General features: G+C 40.5%; 1 protein-coding gene and 1 long non-coding RNA gene across 16 annotated transcripts in view; one reads left to right on the plus strand and one right to left on the minus strand.

Moving 5' to 3' along the window:
* Window positions 1-14,254, plus strand: part of LOC117197712 (uncharacterized) — a 180,266-nt gene that overhangs the window by 36,087 nt on the left and 129,925 nt on the right. The window lies entirely within an intron of this gene.
* The window catches only part of CC2D2A (coiled-coil and C2 domain containing 2A), a 137,868-nt gene that overhangs the window by 30,578 nt on the left and 93,036 nt on the right, over window positions 1-14,254 (minus strand). For all 15 annotated transcript variants that reach the window (XR_004478510.2, XR_004478511.2, XM_033410669.2 and 12 more), the window contains 5 exons: window positions 10,482-10,620; window positions 8,150-8,353; window positions 6,451-6,543; window positions 5,390-5,481; window positions 1,822-1,989 (listed from right to left, as the gene is read on the minus strand). Coding sequence is in view for 13 of the 15 variants with exons in the window: in XM_033410669.2 (XP_033266560.2) it covers window positions 1,822-1,989; window positions 5,390-5,481; window positions 6,451-6,543; window positions 8,150-8,353; window positions 10,482-10,620 (696 nt within the window). In the remaining 2 variants the exon portion in view is untranslated. The remainder of the gene's footprint in view (window positions 1-1,821; window positions 1,990-5,389; window positions 5,482-6,450; window positions 6,544-8,149; window positions 8,354-10,481; window positions 10,621-14,254) is intronic.

Consider the following 14,254-nt stretch of genomic DNA (forward strand, 5'->3'; position numbering starts at 1 on the left):
GTTTTGAATTTTATGGTTTGCTAAGTATTTCACATTCATTTGCTTAGCAAAGTACAAATTATCTTTTTCCACCAGACTGTTTTACCTTTTCACAGAAAGCGTTTCAGACAAACTATGAGGCAATGAAAGTAGAACATTTAACACAACAGCGGCCAGAGAAAACCTTTTCCTGTTTGGAACACTGTCAATTACATTATTACACAAACACTTGTTAAGTACCTACTATACTTTAGGCCCTGTGTTAGACACTGGGGTTGCAAAGGCAAATAAGATAAACTTCGGCTCAAACTAGATAAACAAATAATCACAATATAGTGGGATATATGTTAGACTAGAGAGGTGGGCATGGGCCATAAGAGTGCAGAGAAGGAGTTGAACAATCCTATTTAGTTTAGTTGCAAGGGCAGAAGGTTAAGATTTGCATGGGTTTAGTGCAAGAGTTGATATTTGAACTGACTTGATGAGTTTACACTGAAATGTATAACATATAGGATCAACTATGCTTCCCTGTAATTATTTGAATGAAATGGTTTAACTCTTAAAAAACTTCATGGAAACCAAAAATAAGAGAAACACCTACATATCTTTTTTAAAAAAACAGCTTTTCACCCCACAGTTAAACTTTAATGCAATCAAGATGAATGTTGGGCTGTGTGGCTTAAGGAAGCAATGCTATGGCACAGATTCAAGAGCTTAAATGGACACTTACATATAACAAAACACCGAGAATAGCTGGTGATGATCAGATGTTCTGTAATGGGTGGAAGAGTTAGTCAGCAGAAAAATAAAGTAGGGCAAAATAATAGGGGGTGGATAATTTAAAGGGAAGACCCTAGGGACAAAAGATGCCAGAGGCTAGCAGGGTGTGCTTCTGTGATCAGAGAGCTGGATGACCTTGGGCAAGCCACTTACACTCCCTTCATTTCCATTTTCCCTTTTGTAAAATGGAGACAGTTAATAGTAGTGAGAAGTAAGTGAAATAATATAAATGAAAGTGCCTAGCATAGTGCCTAGAACACGGTGAATGTACACTAAATTATAGTTTCCCTCATGACATTGACAAGGGCACCAGCAAAGAGAAGTAATTCTTGGTCCTTCCATCTCTGTTCTCTAAGGGGATAAGAAACTTTGCCTCACCTTACCTATGGTGAGGGGCTCCCCATTGCCCCAGTGTAATGAAATACAGTAGACATAATTCACTTCTCTGAGCAGATAAAAGAGAAGTCATAGTTTTGTGCTCAAACACATGTTTCAGAATCTAGAATATATACCTTTTGGGTATCTGCCCAGCTCTCACCCACTTCTCTGAGAACTGTCCTCCATCTTCAGGACAGGTCCTTGTGACCTGCCTCTCTGACTGTAGGTGACTAGACATGGATCAACACCTGACCCAAGTTAGGATCTTCAGATTCACTCCTGGGAAGCTGACACCTGGTGGGTGGTACCCTGACAGGATGGACCACTTCCATCACATGGAGAAGAATAAAGCAAACCCACAGAGGGAAGCAAGCAAGAGGAACAATGGGGCCTCTGAAGAAGCCCATTTTAATCTTTACTTCTACCATGTAGTCTGGCTGTACCTCTTGTTCTTGAGTTCTATGAGATATTCCCAATAAATCCCCTCTTTACCCTAAACTGACTGATTTGGTTCTGTTACTTGCAACCAATAGGGCCCTGACTTCATCAAGAACCCTCTTCCTCCCCGCCATCCCTGCCCTCGGCCCCCACAGAGGAACAACTATGTTAAAAACGAGAGTGAACGTGCTCTAAAGAGGTTGGATCCTGCACATTCCATCCCAGGGCTGTTCAGAGGGCTCTCACCTTGTCGTTGGCTTCCTCACTGGAATGTCGTAAGCCCGGATAATGTTCACCAGCAGCTTTATGTCTCCATCAGACAGGTTTTGGGCTGTCACCTTCTTCCGACCTTTTCTCCTTGGCCTCAGTGGTCGTTTTTGTTCTGCCAGCTTGAAAAGGCTCAGGCCCAAAATGCTAATGATTACAGAACAAGATTAGGATGCCAGGGAAAAGAAAGATCTGGAAAGTCTTGAGACAACTTCCCAAATGCTGCCCCAAGGTCCCTCACAAGCCCCTGAAAAACTCCTTGTCTTTTTAAGGAGGGTGGAAATTGTCAAGAAGTTCTCCCAAGATTGGGGAGAGCCCACTCTGTAGATTATTAACATTCATTTTAACTGCTACCAATCAGAGGATGAAATTCATGTTCTGGTCCCTCCCTGCACTTCCTGCTTGCTGTCTGCCTTGCTTATCCACCAGCCCCTCAAACGCGTCCTGTGCTCTCCTACTGTCTGCTTTCACTCATGCCAATCCTGCATGCTGAATGCCTCCTTCCACCTCCCTCCTCATCCACCCACTCGGTTGCAGTTTCACCACTTTGCAGGGCCAGTATTTCCCCTTCCCCAGAGGCCCAGCCGCATCAGCCCGAAGCAGGGCTCCCTCTCCTGGGCCCCTGGAGCCCTCATTAGCCTGCTGCACTCACAGGGCAGCTGATGGTTACAGCCTTCTCAGGCCCTTCCAGGGATACCTCACTCTCTGCAGTTAGGCAAAACTAGGTGTGAATCCTGCTCACCTTGGGCAAATTATTTCACCTCTTGAAGTCTCTGTTTCATCATCTGTAAAATGGGGTTGTTGAGAGGACTTTGTGAGGAGGTGTATACAGAGCACCCTGGCACTGGTCTAGCATTAGAGGCCCTAACATAGTGACTGTTGGGACGATGACAATGATTATGATGCCAGTGATTATGTTGGAGAAAGGAGGGGGTGGAGACAGGAGGAAGGGAGGGAGAGCAGGGGGATCCTTCTCTCACATCTCTCTTCCTCTCACTGAGATGACCTCCATTAACACTTCCTAGAAGATGAAAGCAACGCAGTGAATCACAGGGGAGAAAGGGCCATGGAGAAAATAACTTAATTCTGCCCCAGAGACTAAACAGAAACACAACTGTGACTGCGTATCAGGAAGCTGACGTTAATGACTATGCCCGAGAGCCACAGAACAAAGCCAGCGGTGCAGAGCTGGCCTCGGGCTGGCAGCGCTCACGCTGCTCTACTTCCCTGTGGGTATCAGAGCTGGCCAGGCGGCCTGCTGGACTGGAGCCCTCTTTCCAAGAGACACGTGCCAGCCGGGGAGACGATGGCTCCAAGGGGCTTCCGGGGGCTGTTGTTCCCAGTTGCTTCCCAGGGTCTTCTGTCCCACAGAGCGCAAAGGAACCACCATTTACCAGCACTTCTCTGGTTCAAGCAGAGTGCTAGGTGCCTTATGTATAATATTTCTAATCCTTACAAGTATATTTATCCCATTTTTCATATGAAGAAACTGGAGGCTCCAAGAGGTGATAGAATTTGCCAAATAGGAGGAGAGGGAGTTGGGGTTCAAAATCAGATCACCCTGACTACACAGCCCAGCTTCTTCTTCTTTTAACATTTACATATATTTATTCATTAACTCATTTAAGACAAGAATAAGCCCATTACATGTTAACACGATATAAAATTATGAAAAATAACTATCCTTTCCAAAACAAAGAGTGCGAGGAGAGTGACACTGTTTTACATTTTTGCAAATCTCTTTTTTTGATTTATTATACGTTTTAATTTATTTTTTACTTTAATTGAGGTATAATTGACATATAACACTGTATACGTTTAAAGTGTACAACGTCTTGGTTTGATACATTTATATATGGCAATATGTTACCACTGTAGCATTAACCAACACTTCTATCTATCACTTCACATAATTATTATTTCTTTTTTTGTGGTGAGAATTATTAAGATCTAGTCTCTTAGTAACTCTGAAGTTTATAATCAGTATTGCTGACTATAATCACCATGCTGTGCATTAGATCTCCAGGACTGATTTATCTACTGGTTACAGGTTTTTACCCTTAAACATCTCCCCAGTTTCCCCCACCCCCAACCCCTACTGACTAACATTCTAGTCTCGGTTTTTATTAGTTTGGCTTTTTTAGATTCCACGTATAAGTGAGAATCATATAGTATTTGTCTTTCTCTGTCTGACTCATCTCATTTAACATAATGCCCTCAAGGTCCATCCACATTGTTACAAATTACAGCCCATCTTCTTAATCCCTCTGCCAGGACAGCTACCTAACCCAAACTTGGGGACCTCAGAGAGAAACCTTTGCGGGGGGTCATGACATGGTACATCCCTTCTTTTCTCAATACTTTCTCCCTCTCAGAGAGGTGCCTCCTATCATGAGACTTTGCTGCCTCCCTAACAGTCAGCTTGAGAGCATCTTGGTGGCTGGGACCATTATATACAGAAACATTTTACTTTAAAGCCAAGAACAAACCAGAATTAAAAGAAGGAAGAACATACCCCGAGCCTTCAGAACTTAATGCAGAAAGTAAAGCAGAAAAAAGAAAAAGAAAGAAAAGAAATGGAAAAACAGCATGAAAAATCATCATCTATTCTAAAGTGTAATTTTCATGACTGAAAAACAAACAAACAAACATTCAATGACTGGACTCTGGGCCTGGAATAAAGAGAGAGGGTTTGCATGAATTTATGTGGGCACAGCCTCCCTTCTGTACGAGGATGGAGGCAAAGCCAAAAGAAGGGGCTGCCACGGATTGCACAGTTTTTTGTCTCCTTGCCAACTTGATGGTGGAGAGGAAGTACATGCATAGGAAATGACCTTTTCAGGAGACCAAGAGATTTAATCACAGGGAGGGTCATGAAGTTAACAGACTGTGCAAGCCCACCAGTATAGAAAGTTCTCTTTCGTCTTTCATGCATCCACCTGAGTTGAGACTATCTGAGGATTATTCTAAATGATAGGGAGACAATCAAGCAAATAAACACAGTCAATTCCCAACTTCTATGTAAATATCCATTGTTCCCTGCTGCCTTTGCCCCTCACCAAACACATGGCAGCTCTGTGTCTCCGAGCTGTGGTGCTGGAACAGACCTCTCCATGCCACCCAGAATCTCAGTGGGCAAGTTCTCAGCCACCCCCACTGCCCTGTGATGGGAGAATAAAGGAGACCCCGGCATAGGGAGGCGAGGAAAGCAGGAGGATGATGTGCTGGAGGGGATGCTGTCAAAACTTCATGTGACTGGAATGAGAAGATAGCCAAGACTGGTGAAGTTCACCTGGAGGTGCTGGGAGGTGAGATGGGGGTCCACTGGATGTGATGGAGAGGATCTCGTGTGACTTGTTCTAACAGAAAAACTCCAACTAGTGTAACATTAGGCATTAATCAGGCTTTACCAGTTTCCAGTATTATTAGGGGCCCAAATGCACACCATACACTGATAAAAATATTATATTTACATGAAATTTTAATATAATACAATACAAATAATTTTAAAAGAAATAATAAAAAAGGTCTCTTTTTTTTTTTTTACCTGATATTGGGAACTTCTTCTTCTACTACCAAATCCGAAAGAAGAAAATGGTGTTTTGCAATTAGAAAACGATTTATCACTGATTCTCTAACCTGAGGAAAGAAATATGTTTTATTTAAAATGTTTTTGTTCTATGAACGCACACTTCACTGCTCTAATGTCACCTCAGTGCAGGTTTCCAGACCACCTTTACTTTTCTCTGCAGCTCTGACCTCTTCGTATTGTAAATCATCCAGCTTTCCTCACTAGCATAAGCTCCCTAAGGCAGAGGGATTCTATTTTGTTCTCTGCTGTATTCTCAGGACCTGGGAAAATTCCTGGCAGATAAGATCGTAAAATTTAGCTGAATGAATGAATGAACAACTACAAAAAGTAGGACCCGTCTCGAAGCACACACACTTCAGAACTGATTCTGAAGTTCTTCCCCTATTCAAACTGACTTGCTACGTAATTATTCTTTAAATAGAGGACCTCTTAAATGTCATAAATATTCTTTTTTTTTTTTTTCATACATGAGCTACAGGGTAGATCAACCGGATGAGAAAAATGTACTCTAGCCACTAGGGCGTTTCTTGTAAGTTAAATTAAAGGAAGGAAGGACAAAAGGATATTTTGACTTTCTAGTGCAGAAGGGCAGTTAGTATGTCATTTATAAAACTTTTTTTATTACAAAGGTAATAAGATGCAAAAATTCAAATATTAAAAAAAAATCATGACTTAGAAAGTTAAGTCCCTTGTAATCATACCCCCTCTTAAGATAACCACTGATAATAAACTGAGACACATCCTAGTGTTTTCAGCATTTCCGCGTCGAATACACTCCCCTTGGTTCCTGAGCTAGTTCAAATTGGATTTTTATCACTTATAATCATGAGTCCAAACTAATACAAAGGAGAACCAAGTAACCATGTTCCAGAGTTGAAGACAGCTGTTAATCAAATTTAATCTGTAATTATGAGAAAATAAGCCTACAGGGGTTAAGAATAGAGACCTCCCTCCTCCAACCGTAGGATGTTGGCTATTTTTCCCCTATGAGGACTGTTTAAAATGGTTTTCCTTACCTGCTGGAGGTACTTGGCTACTATGGCCCTGTGGGTATCTATGTGGTCTTTGGTTTCAATTACATTTCTGTCTCGTAACCGTTTCTCATAGTCCTAAAATTAAAAGGAAGCCATACTTTTAGGATTTTAAAATACTAGTACTCTCTCATGCCCTTTTTGAGATCAGAGAATTATTTATCACATGTGGTTTAAGTCACAAATTATGGTTCTAAATGTTCCTTCTGGTTCCTTCTGAACTTTTGGTTCAGAATTGATCTTTGATGCAGTATCCAGGATTTGGAGTTACTTGATTGAACTGCCTTATAAGTAGAAGAGAAATCTGTAATTACAAGTTACAGTGTTCATGCAGAAAGTAATAGAGGTAGTAGAGTCGCTGTAGTTCAAGATGCTAAGCTCACCCAAACAAGATGCTAAGCTCACCCAAACAATTAAGCAGGACCAAAGCCCCTGCTTAAATGTTGCCTTTGATATTTCAAGTAAAGCAATTACAGAAATAGTAAATAGCGTCTGGCTGCAGCTGACTTGCACCTACTTGAAGGAGAGGAATGGCTGCCTTTGGCTTTGTCTTCTTAGGGCACTGCACTTTTCTCTTTTTTCTATCAATAAAATTCCATGGGGTCCCCAGGGAGATGCCATGTTCCCCTTCACTCCTTCCCTGGTCACAGCTGAATGCCCAGGGTGGCCCCTAACCCAGGCTGGGTGGCTCAAAAGTTGTCCCCAAGATTTTTAAACTCGGGACAAGAGGACACACCTCTCCCTCCTGGCTGAGGCTACTTGGATGATATTGGTGACCAAGTGATGAAATAGAGAAATCTGTCTACAGTGGGGGAAAATGAAGTCACCATACCAAGGAAAGCCCAGACAGGATGGTGAAGGGGCCTGGCAATAGTTGGGTGTCTTTGAGACGCAGATGAACTCCTGTCATTCACGTTTTAGATGTTTAACTCTATTTTGTGATTTCGTTATCTAATAAACGCCCCTTCGTTCATAAGCTAGTTCAAATTGGGTTTTTATCACATAATCACAAGTCCAAACTAATATAAAGAACCAAATAACCAAAAATATTCTCCCAGAATAATTTCTGCATGAAAAATCATACAGTCCTGGTATTAACTTCTAATGGCTCTCCCTTTACCTCATCAAACACAGACTTGTCTGGCTTTTACTGGCTTGCCCCATATACACAAGCCTATTACGTATAACTCCTCAAAGGCTCCCTGCTCCCATTCCCGCCATGTTCCCTCCTCTGCCAAGCCTTTGTGCATCCTGCTGCCTGTCTAGGGTGCCCAGAACTGTTCCCCACTTCCTTCCTGGCCCCCCGCGCCAAGGCTGCTCAAATCCTACCCACCTATTTTCCCTGCAGTGCTTACCACCGTGCTTTGTGCATAGTAAATACTTACTGGATTAAAATGGCATTGAATTCCTGACTAAGGCACAATCCTTTGCCACATTAACACTTAAGAGACTCTTCAACCCTACACCTCTACTTTTTCCTAGTTTAGATGTCATTATACTGAGACAAAGATATTATTTAAACATTGGATTCAACAAAAATAATGGGAAGGTTATGTAAAGTACTACAAAAGAGGAACTAATATTGCTACTGAGAACATAGCAACAACAACAAAATACATACATAATAGTATACCAAATGGCACAGCAGATATTTTATTAATAATAAAATAAGTGAATTTCTCACCTGGAATACCTTTTCCATAATTTCTCGGTCATACATTGGAATTTGTTTATAATTTCGGAATTCTGGTACCCCTTGGCTTCTAAGACCAAGAAGCCTGAATCGTTTGGATCTGTTTAATTCCTCATCTGAAACAAAGTTAAATTCCTGTTGTAGCTGTTCCAGTCGAAAGAAATCAGGGATGTAGGATTCACCACTGGTAGCAACCTATAAAAACCAAGAAATACAAAACTCTAGATAACAGGCAGATTTCATCCAAAGAAACTTGGCACTGAGCTTTTGGGAATGACGTTTTAACAGTTTTAGGCAGAGAGACTTGAAACATCCATCATTTCATTTAAGGAGAAAATACACTAAAATATAATGGTAATGAGGCAGATGCTACTCTGCCTTTTATAGCTACTAATATTCATTTAGTAGCTATAAAAAGTATCATGAATCATTTTTCCAGAGAAATAAAAGTTAAAAGATTCATTTTTGGTACGCACACTCCTCTAACAGTTGTCATGAAAATATACAGACTGAAAAATATGAGATTTATATCAGTGTATTACCAAGTGCCTACTGCAAATAAGATTATTCATATACATAATGTATATAAAGTGTATGTATTTTTAAAGTATTTTACACTTTAACATTTTAAATATATTTTAAAATATTTTAAAAATATAACTTTTGGACTTTATTTATGCACAAATGTAGATAAAGGCCCTAGAGTCGGCTGATCAGCTTCACTTGGCTCCACAGCCATGCTCTCCTGTCCCTGCACAGCACCTCATGGCCTTGGTCACTGAGAAAAGTGAACCAGAGATGGACCCAAGCACCAGCCTCCGATGCCCCTGTACCCTGGTACAGAAAGTGTGGCTTCAGCACCACTGAGAGACTAGCAGGCGTGGGCTGCACTCTGCCCAGGTGTCTGCTTGTTCCTCTGCTGGGTGCTTTGCCAGCTGCAAACTCCTCCTGGGCAGATCTCTGCTTCTCTTCAGGGAGCAGAGATCTGATGGAGCTTTGCGATGGGAAAGGTGATACTGCTGTGAAAATCCTGGTTCATAAAAAAGAGGCCAGTCAGGAAGGCAAACTCTGTGTTTTGTCCTTCTATGGGAAGCAAATAGTTAAAAAGAAAAAAAAAAAATGGAGACATATGCACTATATTATTGTCAATTTAAAGCTAGTCATTGAAACATATCAATAATTTGAAAGCTTTATATGAAATAGGCTACACTTCAGGTAATATGGCCTATTTTTTTTAAGGTGGATATTTTCATTTTAATTAATAAAACAAAAATGAAACAATGAAAACATATATTGGGACTTCACTCATTCACCAATTATGCAAGAAATGTTTTGGTTAAATAAGATAATTTATTCTTTCTAATAGTTCTCTAAGTATCAACATGCACTAAGTATCATGTTGGAAGGAGATTTTATGAAGATAAAAGTCAGAATAAACCAAAGCTTGCTTTGGGACTTATCTTAGAATCACTAGGGGAGAAGTGAAAGTTTTCATCCTGGTTATAGTTACCCTACTGATGGACTCGAACTAAGAAACGTGATCACGGAATGTGTTGCTATGGCCACTTTCTGGATCATCTACTTGTTTATTAGGTTTTGTGGGAATTATGAACTTGGGAGTAAAAGCAATTGTATTTGTTACCAAGAGAAATCATTTACTGACTAATGTTCCATTTTATTTACAAATTCATTGAAGAAAGAATTTTGAATGTTATGATAGATACAAGCAATTTATATCAAAAACACTTCAATGAAACCTAAAAGGTAATCTAATTAATCATCCAACAAGAAAACAAACAAAACCACCATTTCTGAAAATGCCCCATCAGCCCTTCAAAGTATGATGGAAAGAGCACAGGGCCTGAAATCACATCAACTTGGAGCTGTGTCCTTACCATCTGTGGGGTGTGGAGCAAGGAACCCTGAGTGTCTGGGTTCAGTGTCTCTCCACAGAAGGGGCAAATTGAAACCTTTCTTTAGGGGTTTTACAGAGGTTAGAGGTAAGAGTAACAACAACAGCAGCAGCTGATGTTGACCGCACACTAACCGTGTGCCCAGCTAGATGTTGATCCGCAGCAGCTCATTTCCTCCTGACAACACTGTGAGGGCATCACAGGGCTTAGGGGCATGAGTGCTTGCCTTCATCACACAGCCAGTAGGTACAGGGCTAAAATTTAAACCTGTCATTCAACCCAGGCTTCATGCTCTTAAACACTATTGCGCAGGAGAACATATGGGAAAGAAAATGTGTGTCAAGACCCAGCCATTTCTGTTATTATCACACCAAGTGGAGAAGTGGTGTCCAGATCTCCTGCCACATTACCGAGATGAGCTGCATCAAAGGGGCATTGCTGGGGTCATTGGGGTCAAGCTTGGACTCTGCTGCCCACTTGGCCAACTTTTTCATGTCTGTCAGTCCTGATGTGCCGATAGATGAGATGGCATCTGCTCTCTTCAAAGCACTGAAAATGAAAGTTGATTCCATGAGACCGACTTTATCACAGAGCAGTTTGCATTAAGACCACAAAATCCCAGGGACAGCACTGCTTAAGGAGGCTATTCCCTATGAGAGAAAATCTGATCATAAGGAAGGACTTTTGACATTTTTCTTTACTTGATGGTTACTATTAAATATGTTATAAGCATAATAAAGAAGTCTGAATGGTGGGAGAAAGTATTTTCAAAGCACACATCTAATAAGGGGTTAATATCCAAAAAATATAAGGAACTCATACAACTCAGGAGCAAGAAAACAAATAATCTAATTAAAATGGGCAAAGGATCTGAACTGACATTTTTCCAAAGAAGACGTACAAGTGGCCAACAGACACATGAAAAGATGCTCAACATCGCTAATCATCAGGGAAATGCAAATCAAAACTACAATGAAATATCATGTCACACCTGTCAGAATGGCTATAATCAAAAAGACAAGTGAAAACAAGTGTTGGCAAGGATATGAAGAAAAAGGTAGTCCCTTGTGCACTATTGGTGGGAATGGAAATTGGTGCAGCCACTATGAAAAACAGTACGGAGGCTCCTCAAGAAATGAAAAGTAGAACAACCATATAATCCAGCGATCCCACAACTGGGGATATATCCAAAGTAAACAAAATCAGTATCCCGAAGAGATATCTGCACTCCCACGTTTACTGCAGCATTATTTACAATAACTAAGACATGGAAACAACCTAAGTGTCCATCAATGGATGAATGGATAAATAAAATATGATACATATGTATAATATATATATCATATGTAGAATATTATTCAGCCGTAAAAGAAGGAAATCCTGTCATTTGAAACAACTGGATGGACCTTGAGGGCATTATACTAAGTGAGATGATCTCACTTCTATGTGGAATCTAAAAAACACAAACTCATAAAAACAGAGAATAGATTGGTGGAGGCAGAGGTGAGGGGGACAGAGAAATGGATGAAGGGACTCCAGAGTACAAACTTCCAGTTGTAAGATGAATAAGTTCTGGAAATCTAATGTACAGCATGGTAACTATAGTTAATAATACTCTATTGTATACTTGGAAATTGCTAAGATAGCAGATCTTAAAATTTCTCATCACAAGGAAAAAATTATAACTATGTGTGGTGATGGATGTGTTACCTAAACTTATTGTGATAGTCATTTTGCAGTATGTACAAATACCGAATCATTATGTTGTACATCTTAAACTTATACAGTGCTATATGTCAGTTATATCTCAGTAAAACTGGGGGAGAAAAGAAGTATAAATAGAAGGAATGCAACTGTGACCCTGCATTCCTACAACTCTGCCCAGTGCGTTAAAGTGTCCTGAGTCCCTGATCCAGACTAGTGACAGGTGCCTCTGCATCTTGTGCAGGATGCCCAGAAGGCCTCATCTCCCAGATAACTGGGGACCACTTGTACCTAAAATAAAAGAGAAAAAATAACCAACTTAAGCAACCAACTTAAGCACCAACTTTGGACATGACTGAGTTCCAAGGGGGCCAGTGTGGTCACCTTGGTTGAGTTGGGGCTTTATTTTATTTTATTTTTTTTGAATTTAATTTTTTTTTTTTATACAGCAGGTCCTTATTAGTCATCCATTTTATACACATCAGTGTAAACATGTCAATCCCAATCTCCCAATTCATCACACCACCATCCCCATCCCCTGCAGCTTTCCCCCCTTGGTGTCCATACGTTTGTTCTCTACATCTGTGTCTCTATTTCTGCCCTGCCCGGTCATCTGTACCATTTTTCTAGGTTCCACATATATGTGATAATGTACGATATTTGTTTTTCTCTTTCTGACTTATTTCACTCTGTATGACAGTCTCTAGATCCATCCACGTCTCTACAAATGACCCAATTTTGTTCCTTTTTATGGCTGAGTAATATTCCATTGTATCTGTGTACCACATCTTCTTTATTCATTTGTCTGTTGATGGGCATTTAGGTTGCTTCCATGTCCTGGCTATTGTAAATAGTGCTGCAGTGAACATTGGGGTGCATGTGTCTTTTTGAATTATGGTTTTCTCTGGGGGTATATGCCCAGTAGTGGGATTGCTGGGTCATATAGTAATTCTATTTTTAGTTTTTTAAGGAACCTCCAAACTGTTCTCCATAGCAGCTGTATCAATTTACATTCCCACCAACAGTGCAAGAGGGTTCCCTTTTCTCCACACCCTCTCCAGCATTTGTTGCCTGTAGATTTTCCGATGATGCCCATTCTAACTGGTGTGAGGTGATACCTCATTGTAGTTTTGACTTGCATTTCTCTAATAATTAGTGATGTTGAGCAACTTTTCATGTGCTTCTTGGCCATCTGTATGTCTTCTTTGGAGAAATGTCTATTTAGGTCTTCTGCCCATATTTGGATTGAGTTGTTTGTTTCTTTAATATTGAGCTGCATGAGCTGTTTATATATTTTGGAGATTAATCCTTTGTCTGTTTTTTTTGCGGTACGTGGGCCTCTCACTGTTGTGGCTTCTCCTGTTGCGGAGCACAGGCTCCGGACGCTCAGGCTCAGCAGCCATGGCTCACGGGCCCAGCCGCTCCGCGGCATGTGGGATCTTCCCGGACCAGGGCACAAACCCGTGTCCCCCACATTGGCAGGCGGACTCTCAACCACTGCGCCACCAGGGAAGCCCTGTCTGTTGATTTGTTTGCAAATATTTTCTCCCATTTTGTGCGTTGTCTTTTTGTCTTGTTTATAGTTTCCTTTGCTGTGCAAAAGCTTTTAAGTTTCTTTAGGTCCCATTTGTTTATTTTTGTTTTTATTTCCATTTCTCTAGGAGGTGGATCAAAAAAGATCTTGCTGTAATTTATGTCAAAGAGTGTTCTTCCTATGTTTTCCTCTAAGAGTTTTATAGGGTCCAGTGTTATATTTAGGTCTCTAATCCATTTTGAGTTTATTTTTGTGTATGGTGTTAGGGAGTGTTCTCATTTCATTCTTTTACATGTAGCTGTCCAGTTTTCCCAGCACCACTTATTGAAGAGACTGTCTTTTCTCCATTGTATATCCTTGCCACCTTTGTCATAGATTAGTTGACCATAGGTGTGTGGGTTTATCTCTGGGCTTTCTATCCTGTTCCATTGATCTGTATTTCTGTTTTTGTGCTAGTATCATATTGTCTTGATTACTGTAGCTTTGTAGTATAGTCTGAAGTCAGGGAGTCTGATTCCTCTAGCTCTGTTTTTTCCCTCAAGACTGCTTTGGCTATTCAGGGTCTTTTGTGTCTCCATACAAATTTTAAAATTTTTTGTTCTAGTTCCATAAAAAATGCCATTGGTAATTTGATAGGGATTGCATTGAATCTGTAGATTGCTTTGGGTAGTATAGTCATTTTCACAATGTTGATTCTTCCAATCCAAGAACATGGTATATCTCTCCATCTGTTGGTATGATCTTTAATTTCTTTCATCAATGTCTTATAGTTTTCTGCATACAGGTCTTTTGTCTCCCTAGGTAGGTTTATTCCTAGGTATTTTACTCTTTTTGTTGCAGTGGTAAATGGAAGTGTTTCCTTAATTTCTCTTTCAGATCTTTCATCATTAGTGTATAGGAATGCAAGAGATTTCTGTGCATTAATTTTGTATCCTGCAACTTTAC

Source organism: Orcinus orca, chromosome 4 (assembly GCF_937001465.1).
Source record: "Orcinus orca chromosome 4, mOrcOrc1.1, whole genome shotgun sequence".
Taxonomy (NCBI): domain Eukaryota; kingdom Metazoa; phylum Chordata; class Mammalia; order Artiodactyla; family Delphinidae; genus Orcinus; species Orcinus orca.